We start from the raw sequence: 17,753 nt of genomic DNA on the forward strand, positions 1-17,753 counted from the left end.
CTAAAATCACTGATAAAATTCAGCTCCACTTTTAAAAATAAATATCTGCATAGGCATATCCTACTAGAAGATTTAGAAGTATATTTTTTAAAGGAGGATTTTATACACTATCTACTCTTAGAACATAACATTATGTATATAGTCATTTAGGGGCAGCTGCCGTTGGAAGTAGGGAAAGCAATCAGCAATCAGTTGAAGAAAGAGAGAAAGGAAACAAAAACGTTAAGGAAGATGTGGTTTGTTTAAGGGGAGATATCCATCCAATGCTAAAAGAACAGTTTATCTTTGATGAGGTAAAAGTATCATAAAGAACAAGAGAAAGATGTACATAATGCTAAAACAATGCTAACTAAAATTATATCCAAGGAAACGGTCAGTTAGTAGAAATACAAGGCTGCCGTAAACCCTTATGTGGGACATAGCACGTCAGTCGCACCTATCGCTGCCAGTTTCTAGCAATCTGTTTCAACTAATCCCACGATTTTCCGAGAAGCTTGTTAACAAGTTCTTCGTATTTCATGATTAGGGAAACGGAGAACCTGTCTGATAATCAAATCATGACATATATATATGACGCATTGAACTCTACGCTGACAACAAAATAATGAACTCAAGTACGTTGGGGCAGTCCAAAGCCTCACTATATAAGTTCACTTTTGGCACCCACAAGGACAAAGTTGTATCCCACATGGGAAAGTAACTACCGGTGGCTGTCCAGAAAGGTACCCACACAGCTAAAGCATTGTTTGCCAACACTTGTTGGCATGCAGTTTGCTAGCAAGTTTGAAACATCATTTTACTAAAAATATATGGCGTTGATCCATTGCCCAAAGGATTCGCCATGACGTAACCCTTAAAGCCTAACACTGTAAACAGATTCTCTGTAGGACATCGCAAGCGTAGAACACGATATTTTTACTCTTTGAACACCTTTTGTGCATATTTAAATCTAGTTTATTAGCTTCATTTCTATTTCATTAACAGGACCGATTCCTGTGATTCTCATGCAATCTCCATACAGTGGATCATTTTTCTTGATACTTTGGGTAGAAATTCTGGTCTAGTTAGATCCAATTGACAAAAGACTAGACTGTGATCAGACACCTAGCGCAACAGAGGATAATCCTTCTACTCAAATTGAAAGCGTTTTTATCACTGCATGAATCGGTTTGAATAAAATATAATACACATTAGGCATCAGAACAATAGCCAAACATAGTTCTTGTAGGACATATAACTGACGAAGATAACAACAAATATTACTAATATTTTTATGATAATGACAACTAATTTGAATATGACACTTTAGACTATAAATATTCGCCACAACCGCACCTTTTGTTGTTCTGGGAAATAATAATCAATAGCACATCAGTAATCGACTTAACTGAAACTTAAGTGAAAATCGAAACCTCCACGACGCTATAAGCTATTTACCAAATGCAAAGTGGTATAGCCCAAGAAGTTGAGCAAGTTGCTCAAAACCTATATTATATAAAGATCGAATAGTGGCACTCGAGGAATATGAACAAATGTACAAAAAGTTGCTGCTCCCCAGGACAGAGGTCTTAGAGATCACCTCTGCGCTCTAATCGAAACCATCAGCCAACAAAAACCTTTTTTCCACAAAGGCAGGTTTTCCTCATTTCAGCAGGAACGTTACACCGAGTAGATGGAATCTTTCACGCACTACTCCAGAGAGGCCTAGAAATCATCTTAGAGTCTCTTCTAGTGGTGATAAGAGACATCATAGGCCTGAGGGGATATATGTATATCAGTGGCGTGGAGGCGACCAAAAGTGAAAAGTTTTATTCCGAAAGTGAGTGAAAAGATCCTTTTCACACCAAAATCTTTCAGATCAATTTGTCTTAACTTCGTTCATACCCAAAGCAGTGGAGAAGGTCGTAAGTAACCATATTAGAATTAAAGATCTCATGGGTAATCCCCTACATCAATGTCAATCGCTTTATTGGATATCGAAGGAGCTTTCAGTAACACATCGCGAACAGAGATATAAGATACAAGAAGTGAGAAACAACCTGACCTTCTGGATGGACAGAATGTTAGAGAGTAGGCAAATAGAAGTACCGGCAGGTACAGGGGTACTATCACTGTTTATATGGAGGATGGTAGTGTATGAACTGTTGAACGAACTAAGAAATGCTGGAATTTCAGGATTACGCTGATAATATTGTTTTATTCTGTAGGAGCAAAAACGCGGATATCCTAATTGATAGAATTCAAAATGGATTAAGGATAACTAGTGTCTGGTGCTGGAAGGCAGAGTTGCGGATCGATTCAACCAAAACCACCATAGTACCATATACTAGGAAGGATATGAAACAAGAAACAAATGTCAACAATTTTGGAATTACAGCAGAGGAAGGAGGTGCTGGTGTCTTTGGTCCAAGGAAACTGTACTTAGAATCGATGGGTGAGCACACTTACATATTCCAGATGAAAATACACGTCATGAGCAGATGTACTTCACGCAATTTTTCCAAATGCAGTGCAACTCCCCTTAAGGCAATAATAAATCTTGTTTAAGATTTGGGGATGAGAAGGAGTTTTTTTTTGTGCTAAACGTAGCCCAAGAAATTTTAATCAAAGTAAGGCTGCGACTGCCTTGCCTTCCCTATGAAGAACAATTGAATGTAATTCTATAAAGATCGAGGTAATATTTTTAATAATTCCGTTTCCATTTTATTGGATTAGATACATACGCAGCAGTCAAAAGTTGGTTTATGATATAATGGGTTGTCATCTGCAATTTTGCTTACAAATCCCATGTTCATCTACACGTGATACGCCTACCCACAGTCTGCCAAAAGCAGACAAAGATGTGTGACGGCCGGCATTCTTCAGCGCAAAATAGAATTTCGTCGGACTGACTCTCTTAATTAGAAGTTAAGCAGTTCGTTAACAATTTATTCTTACGGAATAAGATACTATTACAGAATTAGAAAAATAAAGACAGACTGGACGGTTTCAGGGGCAACGACTCCAATAACGGAAAATTGTATATTTTCTCTGGAATTTGGAACGATCGTCCATCAAATAGAACTGGAACTATGCGAAAACTTTTGAGTTTGGTTTCGGGATATAACGTCAGCCTTTTGAGAGACTGAGAAGCGAAAGGATGAGAGGTGAGATCGAGGTAAACAATTTGTGTCAAATCCCACTCCGTGGGATGGGTTGTAATTCTAACCACCTGGGAGTAAGGATGATGTCTTGATGCCCTTGACGTGCCGTCCCAAAATTTCGAAATCAATAAATTTAAATACATGACAAGTCGAACGCGCTGTCGAAGTGCACTGTACTCAGGGCTCTAGGGAGGGAAAACCAAACGTAAGATGAAGATTATGCGGATGTCAAGGAAATCGCATAGCAGGTCTTATTTTGTTAATGCTGCTCTACTCCGGGTCCCTGAGGGAATTCCAGGTCAGACGGAAATCTTCGCCTTTCTCTCCCTTCTCAACGGGATGATTAAGTCGTATCATGCGTAAGATGGGGATTTGAAAGCCTCGAGATTGCACCCAGATCAGGCATTCGATAGAGCCAAATGGCGAAGTCGATCACGACGAACCGACCCCGCTTGTGAACGGGACAAAGGCTGAAGAAAAAGAAGAAGAAGATGCATAAGTTTGAGTCACAAGGACAACTACGTCATTGTAGTCTATTGTCAATTTCGAACGTAACAATACTTGAATTGATAGTGGATGTAGTTCAATACAATTATGAGTTGAGTATCTACAATTATCCAGCAGAATTGAACCCTGGATATTACGCAAATTCGAACAAAGCCAACTTCGGGAAAACCAAACAAATCATTGGCTAGGTGGACGAAGTGGAAAGCTGCTGACACTTTTCTACTGGAGTTCATGGTAGATGATGATCGATTAGTCAGGAAGAACAGTGGATTCTGCAAGCCAAGGACTAATTCAGCATGTCACACACATGAAGAAGACGAAGAAGAAATACATTCACTGAATTTTATAAAGTTTCCAATTCCACCCATAAAAAACATGATTTGTCAGAATGCGAGGAATATGGTTCTGAATGAGACACCAATAACTGGCAATGACCTCTTACATCGATTCCATTGTCTTGCGAATTGCATAACAAGCTGCTTCATACACATAGTTGCAGATGCCCATAAGAACCTTCATCTATTCATAGATAGAAGTAATAGAAAGTAGTAAAACAGAAGTATCTAAGCACTAACGAAGAATTGTTCGAAGCTTATTTATTCCTCCAGATATTCGATCTCCGTACTGACCATTGGGCCCACAGAACTTTTTTGCATGAGGTCATGTTATGCGAACAGTGAACATTCGAACATTGTTAAATTGTGTTTTTTGCAAGACTATTCTTCTTTGCTCAGATAAACAAATAAAGTAACAGCGATTAGTTTTCGCAAGATAGGTACTAAATCCACTTCTGAGAATGGGTGCCCGGGCATAAAAGCCAATGACATATTTGACTGTGGAATGGTGTAGGAATGGATTTGTGACTGTGTTCATGTGATTCTATCAAGGATAGTTCGTAGCGACGGTAACGCACAATCTTATTCCATTTGGTTTTTCACTTGCCTCCATATGGATATATGTACATATCTAGATATGGAATAGAAAACCTCCATGGAAAACAAATTAGACTCTTAAGTTTGTATCGGCATCTTAGAAAAAAATATGAAAATGGATTCAAAAAGATGATATATCGCCGGTGATGAATGTACCGAAGATTGATATACATTTGTCCATTTCCTCTGAGATTCAGGATGAAAAACAAATAGCCAATGATATGACATTCCCAAAGAGAATATTATCTTTAATGTCTAATGCAAAATTCAACGAGAAAAAATGTCTGATTGCAACAAACACATGTTCCCTGCGAAGGCTACCATAATGGGACACAACATTATGACGACGACCATCATCATCGTCGTTGGCTATATGTGTTAAATCATAAATAATAACTCGACTCTATAGTGCCCATTATTTTCTGCACGGTATAGAGATATTCTCACTCCTTGCTTACGCGCGTACACTTCGCCAGCCCTGCCTTGGGATGGGCTGGCTGGCTGCTGTAAAGGAGTAATATTACAGCAGAAAAAAACCAACAAACCCTGGAAATATGAAAAAACATATTTAACTTGTACATTGCCACTGCACGGACATTTTTGTATGGGAATGGGAATAACAGGGCAAAAAAAACGTTTTGCGCAGAGACATTTTTCTTGTCCTGGACCAATCAGATTCCACTATCGTCTTAATGATGACGGCAAACATGCCTGTGATTATTCGCAATGGGGCTTCTACACACCTAATGTTGTCGCTTGGCTGGGTACAGTGTCATTTTTAACCCTTTTTAAGGTAGGTATTTTTACACGGTTTCAATTCAGTCACGTGTTGGTACTTGTGAACTTGTTCAGAAAACTGACTCAAAACAGTGATTTCGTATAAAAAAGGTTGTTTGTAATAAAAGACATATTAGAAAGTATGCGATAACTTTCTCTTTTCAAAAGCCTTTTTTGAGGGCATAGAGCTTGCAGAGTGAATACAGTTAGTCTCTCACCTCAATGCAGTATTTCTACGGGGGAGGGTTGAATAAAATCTGCAGATTATCTGCGTTACCAAACAATCAAAACTCAGATATAGGCAGAATGAATGGAATAAAAGCCATCATGAATGAAATGTGTGATCAAAAACAGGTAACTTGAACTTGAAATTCGGATGGGGACTAACCTCACGGCGCTCCTCGACGAAGGTATTTGGGAATCCTCGGGTTACCAACAATGTTTGCTTTCTGAAACTTAGCGAAGTAAGACAGTGGGACACTGGAGAGTACTCCTCTCCCTCTTGCGATACTAATGTGGTTCCCATTTACCCCTTGGTAGAGTATAGTACGTCAACAGCACCTACGCCAATCCAGGGCCTGTGTTACCGCAAGACGCGCTCTCTAGACTTGAGCTAGTTTTCTACTTCAAGCTTTCATTCCAGCATTATGCACCAACCATATACTTCCGATATGGTGGAGTAGGACCCTTTCTACGAACAATTACATGCGATACAGGGAGCCTTCCTAAATTTGGCATTATGAGCATGGTGAGTAATCTGTATGACAAGGCTGATTCTGACAACATCTTGCTCGGACTTGTGATGGGGAAACACGGTCTTGGCGTGACAACGATAATGGTGAAAAGTTTGTGGATTTCGCAGTTTCCACCGCTCCGTTGCATATTGTTCGAGCACAAAACCTGCCATAAGGTCAGGTGGGTTTCAACTTACCGACACTGTACGAGCAATCAGACGAGCCACTTTGCGAAAAGCAGTAAATTTAGGAATTGTTTCCTGGATGTGCGTAACAAGAGCAGGGCTGGCATTGGCCTCGAAATAGATTATTATTTAATGGTCGCTTACGTTCGCTTGAATGTTGCTTTCGCCACTTCTCGCAGGGTTGAAGATTGTGCAGTTAGTCACTACAAATGCGGATGGGGACTGTTTCTCCAAGCACCTCAGAAAGCATCTCAGCCATCAGTGAACTGAAACGGAGTAAAGCTGCTGGGGCTAGCAGCTATTTATCGCTACCTTGCTGATTCCACTTATACAGAAATCCTAGGAATCGGGACCTTTCCCTGAGAGTGGAAAAGGGGAACGGTCGTTAAGATTCCTAAGCAAGGTACCTATTCTGAGTATGACAATTAGGTATTAGGTAGGTAATCAGGTATCACTCGACACCTTTGCACTATATTTTGCACAAAAGTTTCAAGAAGTTCTTTAATAAAATGCAGACATTCCATCAGTTATTGCCAATTGACTGCGAAATAAATTTGACCAATGCTCGTCCGACATTGGGTCTTCTTAGTGAAGTGCTTCCTTTTGGTAAAACCAATCATGAGGGAGTTTTTAGTAAAACTAGTCATGTGTGGGCAACTGTACACACCACACGCAATACAATGCGCATCCTGAAGCTAGCGTTACCAGGCCACTTTATATCGCACTTTAACGATATTCACTGGTCAGGAAAATTTTTTCCTAGTCACTGATTTATGTGAATACATCTCAGAATCTGGAAATCCCTCAGGAAAATATCCATTACGAAATCCCGGAACTTATCGCTAAACGTGCAGCACAAAGTCATTAAAAATGTCATTAGACAGGCCCAAAGGTTAACTAATAATGTCGGCAGTCACTTAGCCAATATTATCTTAGTCTAAAGGTCTAAAGACATAACAGAGAAATATCCCCTAATTTTCATTGTAGAACTAACCTCATAGCTAGCAAAAGGATATTATTGACTATTCCCAATATTTCTGGTACATTTTTAAAGATTGCGCTACTAACCTAAGATTAATAGCCTCTTGCATTGCTTACTGAGCAAGCCGGTACGGCAAGTATATATCAACGAGCACTACTACTTTGTAAGTCCCAGCTCACTTATTTTGGTTGTCGAAGGTTAATTCTCCATGATTTTATGATAACTCCAACATTCTGTTGTTATTATAACTATCAACTGGCCAACAATTTCAACACACTAAATCAAATTTGATAAAGAAGCTTTTGAATAGTGTACAATTTTCTTTTCACCAAATAAATGAATCGGGGGTATCAATTCAAAGGCATTTTGTAATAAGTTCTAAGGGAGGGCCGGAGAGTGCAGGGATTCGAAAGCGACCATTTTTCCACGGGCTATTCTTACAAATTATCCAACCAAATCTGGAAAAGAAAGCGAAACTGCCCCTGTAGAACATTCAAGCCTAAAAATACCCTCCATATTACTATCTGCTCAAATAAAGTTAATAACAGCGTAATGCTATATTTTTTCGAAAATGAATGAAAACTACCCTTAAGTTCATCCTAGAATTATAGCATGTTTGAAAAAAGGCGACCATGGTTTCGTCAAAGGCAACTCATCAGACTTTGTCTCACCTGTGCCTTGGGAGCAGCTTGACCGAAGTGTTTACTAAGTGTTGCTTGCTCGCTCCTAGACCGGCTGAAGAAGAACTTCATTTTTCAGGTTTTGTTGTACACAAATCTATTAGTCTGTCTGTCTGCCTGTAACATGCATTTTTCTTGGAGATGGTTATAGCGATTAATACCAAATTTAGTGGAAAGTTCGGAACTGTAAACGCTCATGCATACAGTGAGTTATATCCTTTTTCGGCGAATTTAAGGGGGGGGGGGGTCCCCATACATGCAAAAGGGGGGCGTACATTGTTTTTTCACGAAATATAGTTACGTGGGATATCAAATGAAATGTCTCGGTTAGCACTTTCCGAAGCCGGTCTTAGTTTTGACATTTGCTGGAAAGGTGGGAGGTTGAAAGTGACCATCTCTTTAACGGACCCATTTTCAGAAACTACCACACCGAAAAATCTAAAAAACATCGAGAGGCTGCCACTGTACAGTGTCTACGCTGCGAAATACCTTCCATACCGATATCTTTTCAAATAAAGTTAATAATAGTATTTTACTGTAATTTTTAGTAATTGGCTGCAAACGCTCCATAATCCTAGACCAAGAAATTTTCTAAAATTCCTAGGCAGTAATGAAGGCCATAACATAGAACATGATCCTACCTAGTTTGGTGGAAATCGCACTATCGCTAACAAAGTTATAATAGGTCAAAGCTGTCACTTCAGCGCAAATTCAAGACTATGAATGTCAATATCACCCGAAAGTGGATACTCTCACATAATTTACGCATATATTAGGCGCTACGTACTAATGGAGCAAATGCATATTCAAATGGTCTTTATATAAGAAAAATCTTTCAAACCTGAAGCGTCCAACTTCCGGTTTCCCGACTTGTTTATCTGAAAATCGACAGGGTGCAACTTACTCCTCCTCTTTGTTTTCCAAAGGCCTCTCCACACATATTCTTACGAAAAGACTTCAAGAAACATTTCACACCTGAGACATCCAGCTTCTGGTTTTCGACCAATTATTTTGTCGATTGAGGATGACATTAGTATTTCAACATCATTTTCTAGACTTGGCTCTACATGCTCTCGCGATCACCTTGAAAGCAATAACGTACCTTCACTGATTTATAGACTTAGCATATTGTTTCCCGGTCTGTAGAGTACAGTTCTCCAACCTTAGCAATATACCACAAACGTTTTGCGGTATCTATATTTTACTTTGGGACCCAAATGATTACGACTTTCAAACCTCTGGGCTTTTTGTTTGGTGTGAAGTTACCAAGCTGTTAAGGAGTGCCGACATCATGTACTCAAAGAGGGTAGTCTATAAAAACTCATCCGAAGTCCGCTCCTACTATGTAACCTCCCAGCAGGTTATTTGGTACCATAGAAATCGGGATGGCCCTCTTAGAGCGTAAACTCCTGCGCGATGTGAGCAATGTGTTTTCTTCTCAGTTATTTGCACTTGGCCACCTTATGAAAGTTTTAATGCGGTTGCTAGTAGGTCCACATGGTAGGCAGCGATCCTTGTAAGCCCAATATTTGATCGTACATATTACAACTCAGGGACAGGGACAGGGCAGTTAATGCTCCAACCTCATGTTACGTTTACGACCTTCCGTTGCAACAGCCTAGAACTCTAACCACTATGCTATCCCAACTACACTATATTGAGAGTAACAATTTGTTAAGAGAAAAACAATTTTGAAGGGTGAGCTTTAAGAAAGTATTTACCATAGAATTATCAATCTGGGTAGGTGGTGATCATAAATGCTATGTGTGCCATAGTTTATTCCAAGCAGACGAATGATTGGAAGCAATTTAAAAATAGTTATTGGCAAGTAATAGATTTCTATTTAAATCTACTACAATAGTTCGCACTGAATAAATCGTCTAAGAGTTCAATATTGCTCGTGAATCGATCCCCTGAATTCCGCAAAGGGAGATTCAATAAAACAAATATTTTAATCCACTGCTCAGTGGAGAAAATGGCTTTCCTCAGGATTGGAAGCAGTTCACGTTCTAAATTACTAGTTTGGAGGAGTCTGACTTATAGAGACCCTTTGTAATTGTGTAATACCGCTAAGTTTGCGTCGAAGTTTGCTTGAATGGTAAAATATGTTCGCAGGGTCAAAATACACCAGAGATATGAATTAGATATTTTTCGTAAACCTTTACAGTATATATTCGTACCTATAAGTTGTCCTCCTCGGCTGATCAGAGGCCTATCTTTACCCTCCCAAAAGTTAAGAGCAGCTATAACCACTGTGGTGTTAGGAAGAGAATTCAATGTTGAGTTTCATCAAGTAGAAACATATTTTCGTGTGTAGTGTTTGGACCTATAGATAACCACTTCAAAAAGCGAATATATTTGAATATAGTTATCCTTTTTTCTCTTCTTTTAAATTTAAAGTAAAAACTGCTACTACAAATGGTTTGTGGTTGCCACGTCCCAGCGAATAAGAATTGGATTCATCTACTTGCCTACAAGTTGACACTCCCATCGCTTTCATGTATATGTTCATTCTAGATAAAAGTAAGCAAATCCCTGTCAACACTGGGGTTCAGCAAAGATAATTTTCTAAGGACCAATTACAACAATTCACTTAGGAAATCAATAATCTTGCGTACCTGAAATTGAAGGGAGAGTTCTTTTAAAATTTTACTGGTTGTGAGACTACTCTTTGACCGCCTGCGCAGAGTTCAAATTTCTGGTTATTGAACTAAGAGGTGAAATATTCGTTTTGAGAATGATGGGGTTCTAAATCCGCATCAACTTAATGCTGGACCGGACCAAATGGGAAGCAACTTACTCCCTCTTTCCTGGTCCACGGACCCCTCGCTTAGGGCTTGCACCCAAACTTTTCAAAAAAGTGAAGCGATGGCGGCTTTACGGTTTCTTACCAGGGCAGAGGCAAATCGTCAGACGCTGCCTCACCTCTGCCCTGGGAGCAGCGTGACCGTAGCGGCTCGCAGATGTTGAATGCACTCAACGTGGGAGTTTTAAAAAAACTTGTAAGCCATACCAGAATGGCAATGTCTCACACAACAGCGCAGGTCCGAGTTAATAATCGCCTGACAGATACGTTTGGGACAAACATTGGATTAAAACAAGGACATGGGGTGGTACCGATACTATTCAATGTGGTATTGGAGTAGTTCATACTAAAGTTAAAGGTGGTCTCAAGAGGCATGTTGCTTTGTAAGTCGGACCAAATCGTGGATATGAGCATCATAGCACGATCTCCTACATCAGAAAAGGCGATTTTTATAAACCTTGACAAAACGGCTAACGAAGTTGGTCTACGAATTAATGAAAACAAGGCGAAAATTATGATGCGAATGGGTAAAATGACATTCACTTAACAAAATATAAAATAATAATATAAAAATAATAAGACGTTTTCAGCTCGCAAACAGTGCTACTGATTTTATAGGCTAACGGAATATGCAGGAAATCTAAGCTCCGGGCATTCAAAACTATGATAAGGCCTGTGCTATGCTAGACTCTAACACAAACTTCCGAAATACCTTCGAGAGCAGGGTCCTTAAGAGATTAATAGGAGCTAAAAGGCAGGATGAGCAATCGCGAATCATATACAAATATGAGTTACCCCAAATACTTTACGACCCTGGTGTCCCAAAACATTAAAACTTCGGAAGTTGCAATGGGTTGTCCACCCCCAACGTATAGGCCACACTCTAATGTTGAGGCATTTACTGTTCGGATTTCGAGATGGGAGGACGCGCTCGATGAATCGAGATGGTTGAAGGATGGACATCCTGAAGGCCAAATAGGTTAAAGGGCTTTGGAGACGACGACGAATAATATAAGAATTCCTATTATTTCAATCAATTCATCCACTGATTTCCGTTCTACACGCGGATGACGCTTTCCATTTGAAATTGTAACAAATCTCAATAAACTAATAAAGTGACGAAAATAAAATTCTTGAAGATTTGAAATGACAGTATCGTTTAATTTCCAACTGCAATTCTTGAAAAGCAATATTGACGTAGCACTGGAGCAACGTAGCCTTGAATGGGAATCATAGATGAGCACCCTGTTTTTTAGGCATTCCAAGCATGTTGGCGAAATGCTTTCCCTACTTTATCAAGGCCAGAAAGATGCACCCATTTTCACATACTTTTATGGCACAGCATTCAAAACCGGTATCACCAATTTGTTACAGCTTTTACTTCCCTAAGGAGCACCCTTCATACTCAAGTGCAAAATCCAAATCTACCATAATAGTCTCAAATATGCAGCCCATTTTTCACCGCAGTATTGTCCACTTCTATACACTCTATGGATAGACCATTTGATACAAACTGACGAAAGCACTTATGATGGTGGTCCAGTATCCATCGATAACCGGTCGATTGTTCTCGTTTCCTGCGCTCATAACGTCAGTAATTCTCGTTTAAATGTCCAAAGCTTTTGGTATTGGCCTTATATAGCTGAAGCTCTCAGCTCTGGAACGGAGACAATAAATCATAATGGGATGGTCTACGTTCATTCTAGATATCAACGCTTCTATTTTTAAACGCATCCAGAAGATAATTTCGAAATCTACTTCTGCGTATAATGTCATTCTGATCTAGTTATTATCGTCCAATTGGACCTCAACCGTTCTCGTAGAAAGTATTGTAGGTGGGAAATGTACACTCAGTGATTTATTGTGAAAATTGTGCAACCTAAATTTTCCTAAAATTTTCGGTATCTCACTTTGATTAGACCCAAAATGTCCAAAAAATCTAAATACGATTTCAATCTATCTATACATGCATATGCGAATGCAATCTTCAAATGAAAAACAAAACGAAGAATTGAAAGAATTTGTTATAAACCAGGAAAAGGTTGTTAAACTACTAAATGCAGGTCTTTCCTCAAAAAAGAAGGGCGAAATTTGGTCCATTGCATTTCAAAAAGCAAAAGATGTCAAATTTGACTTAATAAAAATATATTTCAGCCGAAAAATATCACGATTTTCCCATGAAAAAGCCATCAAGAGTCTCTGACAAACTCACACAACGGGTTAACGCCACCCATAAAACTAAAGTGACCATATGTGCACTTCGTGGTATGTCATTAAGTGGGCTGGATCGTCATGATAATTAGCCAAAGGGGAGAAATTCAGTGTACACGTTCGTTTGCATGCATGGTTCCTCACTAATTTCTCTTCTTCAATGGAGACTATTACACATTGCACAAGTGCATTGTTTGCACAATGGCTGACCCCGGATGCTCCATAAGTTTTTCTACCGTAAAACGGGGCGGTGCCTAGATCGGATGGCTCTGCGCATGGACGAGCATGAAGCGACTTAACTTGCTCAGCTCTTATTCAAACGAAGAACCTCCCGTGTAAGATTAAGAATAAATTCTAGATCCTGCGGCTTGGAAACGTTTGAAGTTTGATATCAAGTGCACAATCGCTAACAACACGCTCGATACTTTGTTCATATAAGATGCACCCGAGGCGAATTTCGGTGGTTCCATTCTCTCCTTCTTGCCATTTGCTTCATTTTTCACATAAAATTATACACCACGATTGCAGAAGACAAGACAACGATGCAACCAGTAGAACGCATTGGTTACGAGAAGCAACAGCACTGGAGGTTCCACTTGATTGTTGCTAGCCTTCACGATTCTTCCTGTAACAGGATCATAAATCGATCGAAAATGTGATAAGACTTTAAAACATGTAAATTTTTTAAGACTCACAAAAATTACGCAAAAAATATGACTATAATCTTTATTTTTGTCGGGAAGGAGAGAAAGGGAGACGTTCATTAAGAGTACATTGCGGGGAGTGCAGGCAGCGCTTAGGGTCGTGAATAAAGCGCAGACATCATATTTATATAATTTTTTATTGTAGTAAAATTACCATATAGAAAGATTATACGGCAAGAAAGGTAAGATGGAATGCACAGAGAGTAATTGTGATGATTACTGTTGGTCCGGTCAGGTGTCCCTGCAGGGATTTAAATTTTACTTTAGGAAACGCCCGTAATTGACGTCCTTACATGTCTACTTCGTTTGATACAGGCAATGCTGAACTGGCAGGAAACTGAGAACAAAAGAATTGCAAACCGCCCTGATGTTGCGCTAAGAGGCGAACCCAAATTTATCCCCAGTATCTGGTTTTATAACTGCCTTTTGACTTACTAGGAAAGGCTATTGCTTAATATTTTAAATTAATCTTAAATACGCGATTCATAAAGAAGGAAATAAATGACTTACCAGTATCCATCGCGACTAGAGTGAGCATGTATTCTGCCTGCACTTCACGATCCAGCGCTCGTTGCAGAAATATTTCTCCACTTGAAGCGTTGATCCGAAATAAATGGGTTTCATCCTCTTTGAGGAAATACCGCACTTGTGAGTTGAACGGCGGAGTATCGGCATCGTAGGCAGTAACTGTTATCACATATCCTTCGTTAGGTGGTATCACGTTTTCCATAACATAAGCTAGGTAGGGCGAATCCAAAAATGTCGGAGGATTATCATTTATATCTGTTATGATTATTGTCAATTCGGCTGTGTCGAAACGAGTCTCTCCTGCAGCAGCTCCACCAACATCTGCTGCACAGTCTTCGGCTCTCACGGTCAGAGTGTATCGTGACTTCCTCTCGTAGTTCAGGTTCTTAGCAACACGAACTACTCCGGAATCTTCGCTTATACTAAAATCACGGTTATTATCTCCTGCGGCAATAGAAAACCGAACACGACCGTTTGATCCTTCGTCGATATCAGTTGCAGATACTTGCAACACCATAGCACCTATGCTTGCATTCTCAGCGACCGAAGCACTGTACTGCTTTGGATCAAATACTGGACTATTGTCGTTTTGATCGAGGACTCGAACGAGGATTTGAGTTTGATTCGAGCGGGGTGGTTCACCACGGTCTCGCGCTGTTACGGTCAAGAGATAAGATGCGCGAATTTCTCGATCGAGACGACCTGAGACCCTGAGGAGGCCGTCAACCGAGCCTAAAGTAAAGGGTACAGGTGGATCCGAGGATAGGTGGTATTCAATATAACCGTTGCGTCCTTCGTCCCGATCAATAGCTTTCACTGCCATTACGACTGTGTTGATGGGAATGTTCTCCATGATTGAAGTTTCGTTTGGCGATGTAAAGGAAGGAGACTGATCGTTCACATCTTTTAAAACGATGGTTACCTGGAATGACAATAATATTGCATGAGTTAGTCTAAATTCAAATATGATTGGAATGTATTTAACAGTATATATATCAGCTATCTGAGCAAAAGGATAAAACGATTTCATTCCAGCGAAAAATGCTTTTTTTTTCATTTCGATTATAATAGTTCGAGAATATCTGCGGTTTTATGTTAGATCAACACAAGGCGGGAATCTGCAAAAACTACTCGTTCAACGAGTGAGCGAAAGTTTTTATCGTAATTATGATTGGTGCGACACTTTAGTGCGGAACTAGCCGTGCGTTTGAAAATTCTATATTTTCACTCCTAATCTATTTGGGAACCACCTAAAAAGCTGGAAGTGCTGGGGTTAGGCGGCTGAAATACGACGTATGACGGAGAAAATCTTAAACAGTTTTTTAAATAAGTGGCGATGCGATGCTAGTAACAACGCTGGCTTCCAAGCGTTTCGAAAAAGGAAGAACCCCTAAAAAAGTAGTTAAACTTTTCTGTAACATTGAACAAGGCTAATTAGAAACAATTGACTGCCTGCCAGCCTATTCGTCTGCCTATCCCCTTTTTATATGGAAAAATCCTTCACGGATGTGTATATGTAATTGTGCACGGGTAACCCGGATACCTACTAGCAAAAACCTCCCGAAACTTCTGACATTGTTCCCGGGAATCCAATCTATGCCCTTCTTGGTGTCCTCCTTCCCTGTATATGTCTTCTTAATACGTGAGGCTTCAACCACTACCATTTAGTACAGAAATGTTTGCGACAATCTCCGTTGTACATTTCTGTTCAATTTTGGCTTGCTTCAGCAGACGATGTTTTTACGATTTTAAGAACGCAACATAGTATGCCCACTGTTTAGCGAGATCCTAAAGAGTTCTGCATATTCTCCTCGCCTTCACACGTAGGAGAGTAGGAGGACTCGCCTATGTTAAATCAATAAGTCGTGTCTAGTCAGGAATTGCATGAGATCGTAGTCCACATCACGATTTCTTCGCTTAGTCCACTTACTTATATTATGGATAAGCTTTTCTGTGCACCATCCATTCCTCGCCTACTCCTATTCTGTTTGGCAAGCAGAAATGAATCTTATTTTTTCAATTTTGTTGTTGTAGTCGGTTTACAGCTTGAAGTCGGTAAAGTTTAAATAAAACTAAACACCGGTGTCTACACTGGTACCGCATATGAAAAAACTGAACTAGAGATCGTGAAGCAAGTAGTTACCGACTATGCATAGAGTCACCTGTATTCAGTAGCATTCATACAAGTGTTCAGTTAATAGTATATACTTCAGGTCGAATATCCTTCAAACGCAGTACTCCGAGGCATTATAGTGATGGTTGCGAATGGATAACGCGGTCACTAACAAGTTGGTGGATTATTATCTGTTATTAGAAGAACCTCCGTTTTATGCTCGACAAACTGCATGCCGATGATAAGTAGCCAAGACATAAATAGACAAATGACCTCGTCCGGGTAAACTTAGATTATCACCAAAGTAATTAGATGTTATGGCAAAGTTGATACCATTCACAAATTCGCCAATAACGGTCTGATTAGGCACTTGTAGTTGCGAGTTTCTATCATATACAATGTTCCGTAGCGAAATCTTATATATGATATTGCATATTTAACATGCAATCATTTTTCGAGAAGCCAGTCCCCACTGTATTCGGGAACAAATTGATTTGTAAGGAGATTATTTACTTTAATGGTTATTCGGTTTCGGGACCAGCTAAAGCCTTTGTCGTTTTGACACTCTACGGAAGAACCCCTCTCTTAAGGAGCGGCTACCTTAATTGTCAGCTTAAATGCTTTCTAAGGTGTTCGTTCTAGACCGGGAATTGTGTCTAGAGCTTCATCATCAGTTACTGGTGGTGCCTCCCTGGCAGCAGTCAATAAGCAGTAGAAGCGGTCACAGATATAATGTCCTAGTGTTGAGGCAGTAATGTCGTGACTATTTCACACAATAATCAATCGCAATCACAATAATACAGGGAATTGTGGACATTGTCGACTTATACGCGCCTTCATGGGTCGGAATCTGTCTATTCACTGAGGCACTTAAAGCAATCTTTTTTTCTTTTTTTCTTCAGTAGTGCGGCAATATATTGTTTCTATTTGCCAAAACGCCGGGGTAGAAGTTTTCATGTATTTCGCAGATGGAAGTGACTCTTTTTAACTTGCTCTCTGTGAGAGTAAGCTGCAGGCAGCCCGGTCTTTTCTTTACGAAGATTTCTAAATTGCCTTAGTTTTTCTCTTGATTTCCTTGAAGACATTTGGAGATTTTCCAACCTCCAACATTCAGCGTCCTTCACATTTTTCTATGTAGGTGAGATTTCCTTAGCGTTACCGCGAAAGTTGGATGATTGCCTCACACAACTGGGTCTAGGACTGAATTTTTGACAACCAACCCCAATAAACATACACTATCATTGTCAGTGACAGTGTGAGACACTTATATGTCTCAGATAAGTGCTCTCCACCTTTGGTGAACTACATCATAAAATTCTTTTAAAGCATCAGCTCAACTAGCACGAAGTTAAGCTCCACAATTGGCGTCCTTTCTGATCGACGCATAAAAGAATGTTTCGAAACAAACATTCACTGCGTGGTCTTTTGCCCTGTCTGTTCTGGGTGCCGAA

General features: G+C 39.8%; 1 protein-coding gene across 1 annotated transcript in view; it reads right to left on the reverse strand.

Moving 5' to 3' along the window:
• The window catches only part of LOC119660545 (cadherin-related tumor suppressor), a 128,073-nt gene that overhangs the window by 69,160 nt on the left and 41,160 nt on the right, over positions 1–17,753 (reverse strand). Inside the window, exon 5 of the mRNA XM_038069184.1 lies at positions 14,172–15,111. Coding sequence (XP_037925112.1) covers positions 14,172–15,111 — 940 coding nt within the window. The remainder of the gene's footprint in view (positions 1–14,171; positions 15,112–17,753) is intronic.

The sequence above is a fragment of the Hermetia illucens genome, chromosome 1 (assembly GCF_905115235.1).
Source record: "Hermetia illucens chromosome 1, iHerIll2.2.curated.20191125, whole genome shotgun sequence".
NCBI lineage: Eukaryota > Metazoa > Arthropoda > Insecta > Diptera > Stratiomyidae > Hermetia > Hermetia illucens.